The following is a 17,559-nucleotide window of genomic DNA, read 5'->3' on the forward strand; positions in this document are numbered from 1 at the left end:
ACAGGGGGTTGAATCAGACAGTTTTTTGAGGAACTTCCATGGAAGAGTATCCAAGCTGGGATGGATGAACTATGGAGTTTTGGAGATCAGTTGCCAGCTGGAGGGGTAACCTTAACCACGGTCATGATATCCATTGTCTGGAGGAGTATAGGATGTGACTGCATACTATACCGGATGGAGATACAAAAAGCTGTGGGCTAGTCGACCTACCGATATCAGATTGGGAACTTGTGGACTGAGGACATTGTATGTTGGCCATCTACCTGGATTTGTTGTACAACCATGGATGTTTGGAATAAAAATAGTTACATCGTTAACCTGCCTAGGTGATTTTTATAAGGCTAGGGTCACATTGCGTTATGTGACCACATTTAACGGACTACGTTACACCGCGGCATAACGTAGTCCGTTAACGCCGCCATTGCCAGTAATGGCGAACACATCGCTAGTGCCCGCCCACATTGGGCGTGCGCTAGCGATGTGCTGTCATTTGAGTGACGCCCTGAGAACGCTGCTTGCAGCTTTCGCGGTCCGTTCCTCGCTAGCGCAGATCGGGGATCTGCGCTAGCGGGATCGGCTAACGCGATCCCTTTTGGAACATTGCGTTAGCGCAGTCCGTAGCGCTATGCGCTAAATGGACTGCCCTAACGCAATGTGACCCTAGCCTTACACACAACCTCACACCTTCACACCCTTATACTGCCAAACTGTCCCGGATTCTGCAGGACTGTCCCACATTTGGGGTGCTGTGCCGTAAGTTGGGGTTTGTCCTGGATTCAGCTGGCTGTCCCACATTTGAGGCGCTGTGCCGTGAGTTGGGGGTCTGACCCAGATTCTGCTGGCTGTCCCACATTTGGGGCGCTGTGCTGTGAGTTCGGGGTCTGTCCCGGATTCTGCTGGCTGTCCCACATTTGGGGCGCTGTGCTGTGAGTTCGGGGTCTGTCCCGGATTCTGCTGGCTGTCCCACCTTTATGGCGCTATGCTGTGAGTTGGGGGTCTGTCCCAGATTCAGCTGGCTGTCCCATATTTGGGGTGCTGTGCTGTGAATTCGGGGGCTGTCCCACCTTTATGGCGCTGTGCTGTGAGTTGGGGGTCTGTCCTGGATTCTGCTGGCTGTCCCACATTTTGGGTGCTGTGCTGTGAGTTCGGGGGCTGTCCCACCTTTATGGCGCTGTGCTGTGAGTTGGGGGTCTGTCCTGGATTCATAGGGACTGTCCCACATTTGGGGCGCTGTGCTGTGAGTCGGGGGTCTGTCCCGGATTCTGCGGGACTGTCCCACATTTGGGTGACATGAGTTGGGGGGTCTGTCCCGAGCTCAGTTGTGTCTGTGGTGAAGTATGGAGCGCACAGCGCTTTCCTCCACCGTTCAGTCTATGGAATAAGGTGTGGGGGCTTCTTACTGTGTAGGGAGCACTGTGGGGGCTGCCGCAGGAGCGGTGCCGCTTTCTTGGCTTGGTATTATGGGGGTCAGGCTCAGCTCCTTTTTCACTGCAGAATAGTAGAGGTTTTGCGTCTCTCCTGTGCGGGCTGCTACCAGGGAGTAATAGCTGACGACTGGGGACGCCAGCACGCACAGGTCAGCGGTCCAACAGGTGACTGCAGAGACACACCACACAGCGGCTCCTGCTGGTCACGTGGTCCTGTGGCATAGTTATGGTCATGTGATGAGTGATTTGCTGCGATTAAACAAGAAGTGGGTGCGGCTCACACTTTCCTCTATTTGCATGATCGCTTTACTTTTGACTTTCTCATCCAATCAGAAGCCACCGTTACATTCATCCCGTGCGCTGATTGGTGGGCCCTGCTGTCAGTCTACACAGTTGTCCCTCCGCTGTTATAAGTGACGTTCTCTGAAGAGTTTCGGGACAGTAGAACATAAGGTAACGGGCGGAGGATGGCTGCGGAGCGGACGTGCGTCCTGGAGAAAGGGCCCGGGGGCTACGGCTTCCACCTGCACAGTGAGAAGAGCCGGCCGGGCCAGTTCGTGAGACTTGTGGAGCCGGGCTCCATCGCAGAGAAGTCAGGGCTCCGGGCGGGGGATCGGCTGATCCGGGTATGCGGGGAGGATGTGCGGGAACTCGGGCATCAGCAGGTGGTCGGCAAGATCCGGGGGGCCACAGAAGCGCTCATCCTGGAGGTGCAAGGGCCCGAGGAGCCGAGTGAGGAGCCCCCTCAGGTAAGAGCCTCCGGTGTCCCCGCTATAGGCGGCTGTGGGCGGGGGGTACATATAGCAGTGACGTCACAAGTGCTACTTTCTGCTCCTACAAAGTCAGCAGTTCTGTCTGCATCCAGTAAGGCTACAGGATGTCAGCATGTGTGATGGCCGGCAGCGCTTATCGCTGTATGTGTGATGGTCGGCAGCGCTTATCGCTGTATGTGTGATGGTCGGCAGCGCTTATCGCTGTATGTGTGATGGTCGGCAGCGCTTATCGCTGTATGTGTGATGGTCGGCAGCGCTTATCGCTGTATGTGTGATGGTCGGCAGCGCTTATCGCTGTATGTGTGATGGTCGGCAGCGCTTATCGCTGTACTAGATTGTGGCCCGGTTCTAACGCATCGGGTAGTCTAGAATATGCATGTCCACGTAGTATATGGACAATGATGATTCCAGAATTCGCAGACTGTGCCCGTCGCTGATTGGTCGAGGCAACCTTTATGACATCATCGTCGCCATGGCAACCATTATGACATCTACGTCGATACTGTGCCCGTCGCTGATTGGTCGAGGCGAATTCGCGGCAGACTGTGCCCGTCGCTGATTGGTCGAGGCAACCTTTATGACATCATCGTCGCCATGCTGTGCCCGTCGCTGATTGGTCGAGGCCTGGCGGCCTCGACCAATCAGAGACGCGGGATTTCCAGGACAGACAGACAGACAGACAGACAGACAGACGGAAAAACCCTTAGACAATTATATATATAGATAGATGTGATGGTCGGCAGCGCTTATTGCTGTATGTGTGATGGTCGGCGGCGCTTATCGCTGTATGTGTGATGGCCGGCAGCGCTTATCGCTGTATGTGTGATGGCTGGCAGCGCTTATTGCTGTATGTGTGATGGTCGGCGGCGCTTATCGCTGTATGTGTGATGGCCGGCAGCGCTTATCGCTGTATGTGTGATGGCCGGCAGCGCTTATCGCTGTATGTGTGATGGCCGGCAGCGCTTATCGCTGTATGTGTGATGGCTGGCAGCACTTATCGCTGTATGTGTGATGGCCGGCAGCGCTTATCGCTGTATGTGTGATGGCCGGCAGCGCTTATCGCTGTATGTGTGATGGCCGGCAGCGCTTATCGCTGTATGTGTGATGGCCGGCAGCGCTTATCGCTGTATGTGTGATGGCCGGCAGCGCTTGTCGCTGTATGTGTGATGGCCGACAGCGCTTGTCGCTGTATGTGTGATGGCCGGCAGCGCTTGTCGCTGTATGTGTGATGGCCGGCAGCGCTTGTCGCTGTATGTGTGATGGCCGGCAGCGCTTGTCGCTGTATGTGTGATGGCCGGCAGCGCTTGTCGCTGTATGTGTGATGGCCGGCAGCGCTTGTCGCTGTATGTGTGATGGCCGGCAGCGCTTATCGCTGTATGTGTGATGGTTGGCAGCGCTTATCGCTGTGTGGATGATGTGTGATGGTTGGCAGCGCTTATCCCTGTATGGGTTACGTTTATGTATGGTGTTTGGCCCAACTTTTCCTTGTACAGAACGTTTTTGCTCGCTTACCCATTATCAGCCAGTATAATTGGGCTGCCATATAAGCAAAGTGCTCATTGGTGGGGTGAAACTACTGTTGAACGTTATCACTGTTCTCAGCAGCACTTTGCCCGGTGTATGCAGGACATGTGCTGCAGAGAGCACTGATATTCTGTGCATATTAAAGTGCAGTCTGTTCGTGTCTGCCAAAACTGTGCCAGGCCCCGTGACCAGTCCTCCACATGAACTCCCGTGTCATCACTAAGGCTAAGTTCACGTTTGCGTATATGTGCGCAGCGTATTATCTGCATACATATATGCGCATGCAAACGCAGCGTTTTTTATCCGCATCAGCTTACTCATGACGGCAAAAAAAAAGCTGCATGTCCCTGCGTACACCATGTTAAATATATGTACGCATGACGTGTGCGGATGAAACGCTGCGTACACAGACGCAAATGTGAATGCGGCCTGTGCGCGCAGCGTTTGATCCGCATACATCTGCATGTGTCCATGTATTTAGCGTGGTGTACGCATGGACATGCATATACATGCTTCTGTGTACTCATGCGTCTTTTCGCAGTGTGTGGTGGTGTCCGGCGAACGCAACATGTTGCATTTTTGGAGGCTTCAAAAATCTGTCAAATATGCGAATGAGTGCGTTAAAAAGCACATTACTGTCTATGGGAACACATGTCCTTGCGTACGTATGCGTTTGATGCGCTTGCGTACTTCGGACTCCGCATGTCCAGGAACTGATTGAGACACGCCCTCCTGGAAATATTGAACGCATGCACATAAACACATAAATGCAGGCAAAAAACGCATACAAACACATGAACACGCAGCTTTTTGCCTTGCCGTCATGCGTACGCTGATGTGGATAAACGCTGTGGAAACATGCGTTTTGGCATTAGTTTGCGTATGCAGCTGATAACTTGGCCTTATTATGTGTCTGTTCCTCACAGCACTTCTGACCGGACGTGTGCTGTTACCGTATCCCCTCTGCGTCCATGAGCAGTCGGGCTGAGCCCCACTGCAGTGCTGTCGGCCATCTTCCTTACAGCCTGCCTCTGGGGGAATACATCATGTTACCCCCACACCAAACTTCATATCCCGCTTCAGGGCTTTTTTACCAGACACAACATTGAGGATGTCTGCCCCTGACCAGACAACCCGGGTTCATGATATGTGGGAGTTTCTCCTGGTTTACTGCAGAAATCTGCGCCTGTAGCTGCTCAGCACCAGCCCGTGTGCACTGGGTGACAACTGCAGACCTCCATCTTGTGTCCTCTCCTGGCATTGAGTTACCAGCTTGCCCTCCTGCCCACATGGATTGTTTGGCTATTTCCTTCCTGCAGACCCCCACCCCCCATTGTCAGAGCGGAGCCTCGGCACTGACACCACTGTGCTCAGAATAGTTACTTCACGGGTGGAGGAAGGACAGGACTGCAATGTAACGGTTTTCTTCATATGCAACAGGACATGGGAATTTACAAAATCCCATTCATTTCTATGGGGCCAAAGTGATGGCATATCTATCTGCACCCTCCCTAAAGCCCAAGGGAGCTGAGATGGGGCAGTGTGTAAATGGGGGTCCGCCAGTCTACACTATGATTCGGGGCCACTGTTGTGTGCGTTTCCTCCTAGATGAACTCTCGGCTCTTCTCCCCCTCAGGAAGGACTTCAAGGGGTTTTTCCATGCCACCTGTTGGTATAATTTATTCAGCTCATTAAATTCACATTAAATGAATTTTCGTCTTTGGCGCACAAATACAAAATGACAATCTGTGATAGTGTCCAGACAGCTGGACGGTGCCACACAATCCATTATTTATTTATTTATTTCCTGTCTTTTTGCCCACAAGTCCAAAAAACTACATGCACCGTCTGTTTACTCCTTAATGCTGCACGTTACCACCAATTGGTCTCCTTCCTTCCCCCTTCTGGTTGCTGTAAATGTAATACGGTGAGCTCCTCTGGGAACTTACTAGGGGCTACATAGTACCCTCCCAGAGGGGTAAGGAGACTGACCTGGAAATTTAGGGAGGGCAAGAGACTCAATGGGAATTTACTAAGGACTATGGACATAGTTCATCAATGGTATTTGCCAGAATTCTGGCTTAAAACATCTTGAAATGTCACACAAACTTTGATTTTTGCCATTTTTGTACTACTCCTGGACAGCTCTGCCAAATCGGGCGGCAGGACTTGGCAAAGCTTGCCTAACAAACTCATCATAATTTTAAATTACACCAGGAATATACCCCAGCTGCCAGATGGTATAACATTTGTCAGACTGAAGGCAATTATAGGGTGCGCTGCTTGATGAATTATGTGCATCCTGCACCAGCACTCACTTCATGAAGATTGGCATACAAAACTCCAGTTTTGAGGAATAATGGCGTAGACTTTCAAGTGCTAGTCAGTCTACTTCCCCCTCTGGCAGCTGTAAATAAGGTTCCCATTATTTTCACATAAGGAATCCCACGTTTATTTAACTCCAAATATAATATATAAACATCCTCACAAGTCTTCAGTATTGCTGTATACAGGTATATACTGCTGCTCGTGCTCCATCTTAGAGTGTATAGGCCTCTGTGGAGTGAGCAGAGCATCACCATGCTGAGAATGTGACAAAGGGGCGAGTACCTGAGCATCATGTATCTGCATGCTGTTTGCTTTACACTTCGTACATCAAGTGGCGCCATACTATGCAACGAAATACCGTAATTTCTCAATAGGTCAATAATATTTCAAATTAATGGAAAATGCTGTTAATGTTTCATGATCTGTATAATACTTCTGGTGACTTCACCTCTTTAATTACCGTGTCTTTTTCCAGACTATTAAAGAGCCCCCTGCATCTGTAACCGAAAAGGTGAGGCTATATGTGTGAGTTGTGTTTTTACTCCGCTTCCATATTTTGCTATTAATCACTTGGCCGTTCTTGGTAATATATAGGAAGTTGTAAGAGGCTGGATAGTGTGTGGTGTTCAGTTCTCAAGAAGTGAAAGTCTTGCATGCTGCAGACCGACTGGTTCGGATACTGGCGCTACACACACACACACACACACACACACACACACACACACACACACACACACACACACACACACACACACACACACACACACACACACACACACACACACACACACTTCAGTGACACATGACCGCTGTCTGCAATCTCTCCCAAATACCTATACACGTGAACGCTAGACTCTGCAGTGGGGTGTAAGCGGCTGCCCCTCTTCTGTCCTAGCCTAATGACCGGGCCAAGTGTACTATACCTGCTGCTCACACGCAACATGGCAGGTATCTGTAGACGACACGTCAGGATGTGGAGGCGAGCGGAGCAAGATTGCTCCTCTAAGTGGGCAAAGTATAAGGCGCTTTACTGCATATGTTAATGGGAATCCGTCTTATGATTCCTGTTGCCCGAGCCACCAGCAGCATGAATCTGATCCAGGCTGTGCAATTGCAGCCAGGTAATGGTTACTCTGAAACGCTGCCAGGGAATAAGGAAGGCCTGACTACTCGGTGCAGCTCCCAGCTGTCTTCTCCACGCCGAGCTCCAGCTGACTGGTCTCCCCTTACATACACATGGTAGAGAACTGTCAGTCGACTAGAAGGGTTGCAGGGAGAAGCTGGCCATGGGACTGCATCGGGTTAGTCAGGTCTTCCTATAGTTCCTAGCCACCTTTTCTCTGCAGCGCTCCTGTTGATTGACAGGCCTCTCTCTGCTCACATGGTCGAGACCGGTCAGTCGCCTTGATCAGTGCGGACGGCCGGGGACCACACCAGACTAGTCAGTCTCTGCTTATAGGCCCTGGTTGACTATTCAGACTGATTTCTCAAATGCCACAATGTTTCAGAGAAAGACCTGGCTGCAGTTGAGCAGTCGGGCTCACGTTCATTCTGCCCGAGGTTTGGACAGCATGGATCTAATGACCAGTTCCTATTTAATAGGGTTAGTAGTCCACAACTACATTCTGGTGGCTGCTGATAAATGGACGATGCTTTGCCGTAAATGGGGAGAATCTATTCTGGGGTTTAGTTGCTGTTGAGGGTTTCCTGATCTCCATCTGTATGTACCTTCATTCTGTGCATGTGCTGCGGCTCCATGTCCTCCACCCGCTCGCCTGCCTGTCTGACTTGGTGGCCGCAGCACTTCCTCTTGTGTAACTAATAATACTCCTCCTGCGTCTGATGTGCAGCTTGGAGACCAGAGACGTTTTATAAAGCCTTGGTGTAATGCGGCCCACTACTCGTGCACCCTCAAGTATTTGTCACTAATGCCCAAGTCTAAGCTGCCAACACACAATGAAACGGATTTGTGTGGCGTGTCTAGGCATGCCGGCAGGGGTATGGTTGGCATAACACAAGTCTCCATGCCCTGCTTGATGGAAGGGATCCAAGCACAGGGCTGAAGGTGTGACTTCTGAGGGACCTTGCCTCCATCCTAATCTTATTTGCTTGGGTGGACCTTAACAGTTTTCCGAATGTTAGGTGCCAACCTTGATAAATATACATAAATGTGGCCAGTATGAATGCACGTTTCTCACTTCAGAGTGAAGGACGTCCCAGGCTGTGTACCATGAAGAAGGGCTCTGGAGGGTACGGATTCAATCTCCACAGTGACAAGAATCATCCAGGGCAGTATGTCCGAGCCGTAGATCCTGACTCGCCTGCTGAATGGTCTGGGCTTCTTCCGAAAGATCGTATTTTAGAGGTAAGGCCATCTGAGTTTACTACAGCAGCTGTTTAGCTACATGGTGATGGAGGGCAATGGTTGAGTCTCTAATATAAGTGTTTCCAAATGTAAATGGTAGCACAAGTGATAGAATAATTGCCGAGAACAAGACTAATATTTGGGGTGAGTTGGTATAGGCAATGAGAGGTGTGAAGGAGCTGGTCTCTTTATGATACGGGATGGGGAGACACCCAGGTAAGAGTGGAGGAGAAATATTACATAAAAGCTTTATCAAGACATACGGGGTGATGGCTGAGAATTATCGTCATTAGTTTGTCAAGCATATTTATTTATTTATTTTTTTATGGGCAGGAGTGTAAAAGTTGTGAAGTTGAGCTACATATACCCCAGTATAATCTGCATCACAGACTGGGCCACGACTGGTTCTGGGCCTAGTAAAGGGTGCAGATGAGCCTTTATGATATAGTTGTATATATGTATGAAGAATTTTTTTTTTTTTTTTTTTTTTTTTTTGTCCTCCTGTAAAATATTCTTGGGGGTCAGTAGGATTAACCAGATTTATAGTTTTACAATCTTTAGGGGAGAGAAAAAAGCTACAGAAACGATCAAGGGCTCATTTTGAAACTGATATTTTTGGACATGCAGACTTCTGCATCTCACTTTAACCCCCGATATCTCAGGCTGGATTACATCTACTATGTTGATTCTCTTGGAAATGAAGCCTGGGATCTCTCTTCTGTAGCTGACATGTGGCCATTAGTAGCCAGGATGCGTCTCGTAGATCTTTGGCTATTGAAGTGCTGCCCTGCAAGGATGCCCATTAGATGTGTCCTTAACAGGATGAGGGTATGTGCACACCTTCAGTATTTGGTGCAGATTTCTGCATCGTTTGGCAGGAAATACACTTGGACGTTTTTGGTGCAGATTTTTCCCCATTCATTAGTATAAATGAAATCTGCAGCAAAAACGCTGAAGCAAATGACACACTGCACCATATCTGCAAGTAAAAAATAAGCAACATGTGCATGAGACTTCAGGATTCGCTTTGGTGGCATCGGGGGTTTTGTGATAAAGTTGCAACATGTGCACTATGTCTTAGGGTACCGTTACACTAAACGATTTACCAATGATCACGACCAGCGATACGACCTGGCTGTGATCGTTGGTAAGTCGTTGTGTGGTCGCTGGAGAGCTGTCACACAGACAGCTCTCCAGCGACCAACGATGCCGAAGTCCCCGGGTAACCAGGGTAAACATCGGGTTACTAAGCGCAGGGCCGCGCTTAGTAACCCGATGTTTACCCTGGTTACCATTGTAAATGTAAAAAAAACAAAAACACTACATACTTACATTCCGGTGTCTGTCACGTCCTTCGCCGTCAGCTTCCCGCACTGACTGTGTCAGTGCCGGCCATAAAGCACAGCGGTGACGTCACCGCTGTGCTCTGCTTTTACTTTACGGCCGGTGCTCAGTCAGTGCGGGAAGCTGACGGCGAGGGACGTGACAGACATCAGAAGGTGAGTATGTAGTGTTTTTTTTTTTTTTTTTACATTTACAATGGTAACCAGGGTAAACATCGGGTTACTAAGCGCGGCCCTGTGCTTAGTAACCCGATGTTTACCCTGGTTACAAGCAAACACATCGGTGTCACACACAACGATCCAGCGATGACAGAGGGTGATCCAGCGACGAAATAAAGTTTCAAACGATCTGCTACGACGTACGATTCTCAGCGGGGTCCCTGATCGCTGCTGCATGTCAGACACAGCGAGATCGTATGTATATTGCTGGAACGTCACGGATCGTGCCGTCGTAGCGACCAAAGTGCCACTGTGAGAAGGTACCCTTAGGGTTAAGGGATTGTCACATCAATCAGAAGATCCTGCCTGAGGGTTCCCAGAGCTTTCGAGATATCTTGCATACACATTCATTGCGTGTCACATTCATTTTATTTTCATCTATAACAACCATGAATGTTTAATTCAGATCCATAATGGAGCAAACGAGATCTTATGATATTAGCAGATCACTTCATGCCCCTTTTCATATACCCTAGTAGGACATATAGCGGATCCTCTTGGTGGATCACTCTATAAAGAGTGTCCCTCTATCTGGAGGACCAGTCCTGGACAGACCGCTGACCTGGTGTAATACCTAACTTTCCCTGTAGTGGCGCTGGAGGGTAATTGAACACTTGCTACCAGGTTTCCCAAGGAGGCACTTTGTGATCTGAATATTGTCAAGAGACTCTAACAAGTGGTGAATATCCAATGTAGAAAACCTCTGTAAAGACCCTGTAAATAGTTGACAAAAAAAAACATTCTATATCCGACCATGAGAATAAAGTGGCAGCAGTCACATTACTATGGTCTTGTTTCTTTCAGGTCAATGGGGAGAGCATGTTGGGGAAACAGCATGGCGATGTGGTGAGTGCCATCAAAGCCGGGGGTGATGAAACGTCCCTGCTGGTGGTGGATCCACAGACGGATAAATACTTCCAGGAATGTCATGTGACCCCCGGACGGGAGCACTTGACAGGTGAGTAGGATGGGATTGTGAGGGGCTGATCCTTGCTCCCTCCTCTCCTCTCCAATCTGCTTAGCCGGATTATAGGGCATGAATCTGGGCTGTACGTTCCGCTCCACGTGGGGGCTGTATGAAGGACGCCAGCAATTTGCTCATCTAGCAGTTTGCTAGCAGCTTTTGATCTCAGCCCTTCCTGATGCCTCCCACAATGCTGGCTTGTTACTTGTTTGGAGAGATTTAGATTTCCTCTTTATTACTTTTTCTCCCTCCTGGGCCACACTAATCTCCTCCAAGGTAATGCTTTTCATAGTAGTCCCTTTTTTTTATTTATTTTACTTACATAGCACCATTATTTCCACAGCACTTTACAGACTTGGTCTTATAACAGTTTTGTTGAAGAATGAATGTATCTGTACAAGCATATGGATTATTCTGTGTAAAGTGCCATCATATTCCACAGCGCTGTACAGAGATTACCACACACTTCAACAACATATCTCAAAGACCGTAGCCCACCCTGAAGCACTAAATGGACCGAAGGGTCTCGTTTATTTCACACTTTATTGTGGTTCCAAATCTGGACACTACGTTTTCCACCATAGATTTCCTTTAAGGTTCTTGGGACTGTCAGTAGAATCAACCCTCCTTGCTCCTCGGCTGTCTCCATGGGCATGTAGGTCATCTGATCCCAGATATCTAGGTATCATTGTGTTCAGCTTCCTATGTTTTATTTCAGAGAAATCCAAGTTTGTTTGTTTTTTCATATGTAAATGAGCTGTTATCCCCTTCATGAATGGAGGTATTTTTGTTTTTGCATTTTCGTTTTTTTTGCGCCCCTTCTTCAGAGCCATAACTTTTTATTTATTTTTCTGTCAAATGGCCATGTGAGGGCTTGTTTTTAGCAGGACAAGTTGAACTTTTGAACGACACCATTTGTTTTAACATATTGTGTACTGCAAAACGGGGGAAAAAATTCCAAGTGTGGTGAAATTGCAAAAGAATATGACAAAACACTAAAGGATGGAGGGCACCATCAACAATAATATTCTATGTGCTCAACCTGCAGCATGTCAAAAACAGGACAGTGCAAAAAAGGCAAAAGACACTGTAAGCTGTTAGTTATTGCACCTTGCACTTTCTGTATTTATAGTGGGTGCCAATCCGCTATAGGTTTGAATATATACTATATTGTTAATGAGGTAATGTGATGGACCAGGACCCATGTTTTCTAATTTCTCCCCATATTGTATTTTTTGGGGTATTTTTTGTGTTGTGTGGATTTTAAATGTTTTTAAATTGTAATTTGTGTGGTTTGAAAAACTTTGGATAAATAAAATTTGTTAATTTTCCTTGTTGATCCCTGAATTTTTGCATGTCTCTTTTGCCTTTTTTGTACTGAAATTGCAAAAGAGAGTGCAATTCCACAGTGTTGTGTGGGGTATAACCATGATCACTAAATACTAAAACTGACCAGCCATTATGATTCTCCAGGTGATTATGAGTTCATAGACACCAAACATGTCTAGGCTGTTTTTTATTTAAGTGGTGAAAAAAAAAAAAAAAAAGCTAACTTTTGGTTTAAAAAAAAAAAAAGTGCCATTTTCAGAGACCTGTAGCATCTTAATTTTTCTTGATCATTTTTTATTTTTATTTTGAATGGGGCGAAAGGGGGGTGATTTGAACTCTTAGGCTATGTTGCACACATTGCGGATTTACTGCGGATCCGCAGCGTTTTTTTCCGTGCAGAAACGCTGCAGATCCGCAAGTGATTTACAGTACAATGTAAATCAATAAAAAAAAAAAATGCTGTGCTAATGGTGCGGAAAATTCCGCACGGAAAAGCTGCGGATTAAAAGTAGGAGCATGTCACTACTTTTGTGCGGATCTGCAGCGTTTTTGTACCCATTCCATTATAGAAATCTGCAAGGCTAAAAACGCATGAAATCCGCATAAAAAGGCGTCAAATCCGCACCTGCGTTTTCTAGGCTCTGCTACGTACAGACGCTGATCAGATCGTTTGTATGTAGCAGAATTGCTCACTTGTTTTGAGTGCCAATCACGGGGCAGTGCTCATAGCAATCCAGCTACGACAACTGTAGAGGTCTGCTGGAGACCTTTGGTTGTCATGCCAACCTATTGGTGACCCACGATCACGTGGCTGGGTCACCGATGGGCAGGATTTCCGGCGCGCTTACTGGAAGTGTGAGTTAAATGTCGCTGTCAGAGGTTGACAGTGGCATTTAACAGGTTAACAGCTTTGGGTGGATCACTATTCCACCCATGGCTGTGTTAGAGGTGCAAGTCGGCTGTTCAAAACAGCTGACGTGTCGGGAAAGATGTGGGCTCCGCTCTGGAGCCCACATAAAAGTAAGCTCTATGGACTGGACACTGATCTCCCGGAGAATGTGTCTCCAGAGGTTATTTTAAAGGGAACCTGTCATCAGACATCAGAAAATAACGCTATTAATCTGCAGATATGGGGTAGCCCAACTCTGTGGGGAGAAAATGCACTTTATTCTCCCCAGCAGTGTTCATATTTCAATCACGGTGGGCGGTGCCGGCGCAGTTTCGGTCACTGCTCTGAGTGTACAGAGCAGCTACTGTAACCGCACCCCCGGCCCTGACTGACAGACGGTCCTAATGCTGGTGGTGCGGTTACAGGGGCCACTCTGTATTATCAGAGCAGTGACTGAAACCCCTGGCCCTGACTGTCAGCGGACCCCAATGCAGAGCCAGCATCAGTCAGGTCTGGGGGCGTGATTTCAGTTACAGGGGGCGATGCCAGCACGGGTTCAGTCACCTCTCTGAGTATACAGTGGCTGCACTGTAACCCCACCCCTGGGCCTTGCTGATACTGGTTTTGTATTGGGGCGGCTGTCAGTCAGGGCCAGGGGCGCAGTTACAGCGGCTGCTCTGTATACTCATAGCAGTGACTGAAACTGGAATGCTGCTAGGGAGAATAAGATACATTTCCTCCCCACATTGCTATGCTGGCCCTCACCTGCACGTAGCCTAAGGGTATGTGCACACGATGCAGATTTAGTGCAGAATTGCAGCAGATTTTTCTGCTGCAGAACTGCACTGTGATTTACAGTATAATGTAAATCAATGTGAAAAAAAAAAAGCTGTGTACATGGTGCAGAAATATCTGCGTAGAAATGCTGCGGATTTCAAAGAAGTGCATGTCGCTTCTTTTGTGCAGTTCTGCAGCGTTTCTGCACCCCTCCATGATAAAAATCTGCACAGAAACTGCATCAAATCTGCACCTGCGTTTTCTGCCAGCAGATTTAGTGCAGAAAACTCTGCACCACATTTCCTACGTGTGCACATAGCCTAATGCTGTTGACCTGCAGATTAAACCCTTATCCATTTTATTCAGCTTCCTATGACCTATGTGCCCATATAGACTTCTTAGGAGGGTTTTGCCTACTGACAGATTCCCTTCAATCTTTTTTGTTGGTTGTGTTTAGAATTATTTGCTTTCAGGACTTAAATCTTGTCGTTTTAACAATATCATTATATTTTCTAGGTCCATTGCCGGATAAAGTTGCGAATGGAGACATTGAAAAGGTAATGCTGTGTGCTGTATAGTGTCACTGTTATTTCTTCACCTTACATATGTGATTATGGGTTGTCCAGTAACAGTCAATGTTGCAGCGCTCATATCTCACGTGTGTGACGTGTTCACCTCCCTCTAATACATTTTATAATGTCCAGGTAGTGAGCAATCCTTTACACTTATTCTCTTGCATTTCAGGAGGACCAGTCCGATATGCATTTGGAGAATGATGTTTCAGGAGACTCCCCGGGGTCTTCTCCAGAGCCTCTGCCATTAGATATGTCATCCACACAACAGAGTGAAAAGGTGACTTTTATGGGATAGAATATTGCATTAATCTCCAGTAAATACTTTATCACATGTTTTGTGGGTAAATGTATGATTTTAGGGGGTCCAACTACTGATCACTAGATCTGTGGTCCCAAGTTTCCTTATGTGACTAGAGCTTTAGTGTGCATGCCACCACCACGCAGTTTACTTCTTGGCGTAGACTGCTCTATTAGCTCTCTGCAAAAGGGTGATAAATGTATTTTGGGGGGAAACTGCTTTAAAAATCTGTTTGGACCACAGAGTTCGAAAGCATCAGCCTTTAGCATAGGTTTTGTTCTTGAAGTATACGGGCGCTTTGGTGGATCCAAAATGGAGACCATAAAACTACTGATACTATGGTGTGGGGCCGAATAAAGCATAAAGGGGACTTTCACCGATGGACATCTGTTACTAATCCTCAAGCTCAATGACAAATAGCTGATCGCTAGGCTTCTTATTGCTAGGACCACTAATGATGGAGGTGTTGTCCTCTTTTTGCAGATTGTCCATTGAGGAAAAGTGTAAATGGAGTGGCAATTGAGCATGCACCCTGTTGATCAATGTATTGTTTGTGGCTGACTGAAATGCCAAGTGTTGTACTGGTGACTGTGTCGGTCTAACATTGTATAGAAATCCATTCATTATATTTTATATTTTTTATTATATAGCAGTGGATCTGCAGTACCCGGCTGCGGCCACTATACAGTTGATGGAGCTTTGCTGTTTCACTCCACAACTGATCACTTTTGGCTGTATCTGGCACCAAGATCAACTGATCTGTGGAGGTGCCAGGTTTCACCCTCCCCCATTGACCTGTTATTGATGATTTATCCTAAGGGTAGACCATCAAATTAAAGTAAGACAACCCCCTTTAAAATGTAAACTCAAACCGGATCCAAAGGGATATACTAGGGGTCTATACACAACAGGTAGTTGGAGCAGCTGTGTCAGGCCTGGTGTATTTCTCACACAGTTCTGCCTCATGGCTCACCCCTCCTCTGTACGTACTGATCTGCTGTTTCACCTTGATGGCTTTGTTACTTCTCTATATAACAAGGTCATGTCGTCTGTTCTGTGTTTGTAATGCAAACACCAGCTGTGACTATAAAATTAAGATGTAATATTTTTAATTTTTTTATAGGTAACTCCGGAATCTGACCCAGCACCCATCATTGACCCCGTGCCTGCAGCTGAAACTCTTGATCTTAACATGTCACTGGCCTTAGCCAAGGAACGAGCCCACCAAAAGCGTTCCCAAAAAAAGGCACCCACAATGGACTGGACTAAAAGAAAGGAAGTTTTTAGTAGCCTGTGAGACCGTGATAGTCCTGGTCTGCGCCCAGCAATATTCCTGTGATCTGAATCAGCAGTTATTCCCGTTCCTGTTATCTGCAGAGACTGGTCATTGCCCCTGTTCTGTGGGGTCTGTCCGTTAAGGAAGATGCTTGTGAACCTGTGAATCCGTCCACATTTACCCGGAGAAAGCATAGAAGTGCATATAGGACAGTACAGCATTAACGCCATGCTAACCTGGGGCAAGCGTTGATGCCATGGTTCTGATGGGCCACAGTAATATTCTGTAACCATTGGGGTCATTGATCACACTGGCAGAATGCCTCTATGTGTACATGGAAAGCACTGTAATGGCAGGTCCCTATTGCCTACAACTGAAGAGACTTAAAGCCATTTGGATCAATGACCCTAATGGTCACATCACTGCATTGGTGTCCTGTTTGGCCAGAAACGCTGTATCGGTCGGTGGCTTTGTCGGCATCAGACTGCTCGTCGGAGCAAGCCCTTATGCAGTCTGCAAAAGCTGTTTCTTCTGTTAGAAAGTTCTATTTCTGAGACTCCTTAAGGTCCTACTGAATTTCCTTTTTTTTTTTTCACTGATTTTGCCTGTTAAAGTTTTTCTAATGGGTTGTGACACTGTCGCCACATATTTTGCTATGTAGATGAATACAGATATCTTTACTTTTACCGGTTGTTCTGGATTATTGAGTCGCAGATGTACATTTCTAAGTAGTATACATTTTTACACAAGATACTTCTAAAACATTTGACACTTGTCATAAAATTAATGTTGGTGCAGTCCTGTGAGCTTAGACCTGTAGCAAGTACATATTATAAACCTCATCACTTCATTGCCGGAAATATGACCTGAAGTTTGGACTACTACACCATGCTTTGTGTCTAAAGTTGGATATGATATATCCATTTACATTTGTTAATTTCCTAGGTACACTGCCTTAAAAGGAATCTGATGAATTGAAGCTATTACTATGGGCATACAGGTGATATAATGGTCTTGGCTGTATGCCTCATCGCTGCAGTGTGGATGTAGAGAAAATCAGTTTTATGTTAATGATTTCTTCCAGACACCACACTAAGCCTAGAAGAAGTCATTAACATACGTTTTCTTCCTCTCTATTATAATGGTACACCCCCTCCTATGCACGTCACACTCTGTGAAGTGCAGTTATCCGCCCTCCTATGGGCAGAGTTTTCATCGATCTTCAGCGAGTCACTGTGCAGTAGGAGACTTGCCGACACGTGCGCAGAAGGGTGGATAAGGTACCCATAACTGTGCAAGTGCACGGCGCATGCACAGGATTACGGCACCGCAGCTGCACATCCTAGGTCAGTGTGATGTGCATGGGGGGGGGGGGGGGGTGCCATAAGAATGGAGAGGAGGCAGGGATTTCTTTCTGGCACCACACTACCCGGAGCCTGGAAGAAATAATTAACATAAAACTGTTTTTCTCA

At 47.2% G+C, this 17,559-nt stretch overlaps 1 protein-coding gene across 1 annotated transcript; it reads left to right on the plus strand.

Annotated features, from left to right (window-relative positions):
• The first annotated feature begins 1,766 nt into the window (after positions 1–1,766).
• NHERF1 (NHERF family PDZ scaffold protein 1) lies at positions 1,767–16,773 on the plus strand. The gene is made up of 7 exons (XM_077251487.1): positions 1,767–2,176; positions 6,528–6,563; positions 8,256–8,417; positions 10,784–10,937; positions 14,455–14,495; positions 14,683–14,790; positions 15,935–16,773. Exons 1-7 carry the CDS (start codon positions 1,895–1,897, stop codon positions 16,106–16,108), a joined length of 957 nt encoding a protein of 318 aa, XP_077107602.1. The 5' UTR covers positions 1,767–1,894; the 3' UTR covers positions 16,109–16,773.
• The last annotated feature ends 786 nt before the right edge of the window (positions 16,774–17,559 follow it).

The sequence above is a fragment of the Ranitomeya variabilis genome, chromosome 4 (genome assembly GCF_051348905.1).
Source record: "Ranitomeya variabilis isolate aRanVar5 chromosome 4, aRanVar5.hap1, whole genome shotgun sequence".
Taxonomy (NCBI): Eukaryota; Metazoa; Chordata; class Amphibia; order Anura; family Dendrobatidae; genus Ranitomeya; species Ranitomeya variabilis.

What these genes read in the sequence shown, in the direction of transcription:
- NHERF1 (XM_077251487.1), top strand. Translation starts at nt 1,895, where the DNA reads ATGGCTGCGGAGCGGACGTGCGTCCTGGAGAAAGGGCCCGGGGGCTAC. An exon ending in CGGACGGGAGCACTTGACAG is followed by an intron (nt 10,938 to 14,454) that starts GTGAGTAGGATG and finishes TATATTTTCTAG; the next exon opens with GTCCATTGCCGGATAAAGTT. An exon ending in CCACACAACAGAGTGAAAAG is followed by an intron (nt 14,791 to 15,934) that starts GTGACTTTTATG and finishes ATTTTTTTATAG; the next exon opens with GTAACTCCGGAATCTGACCC.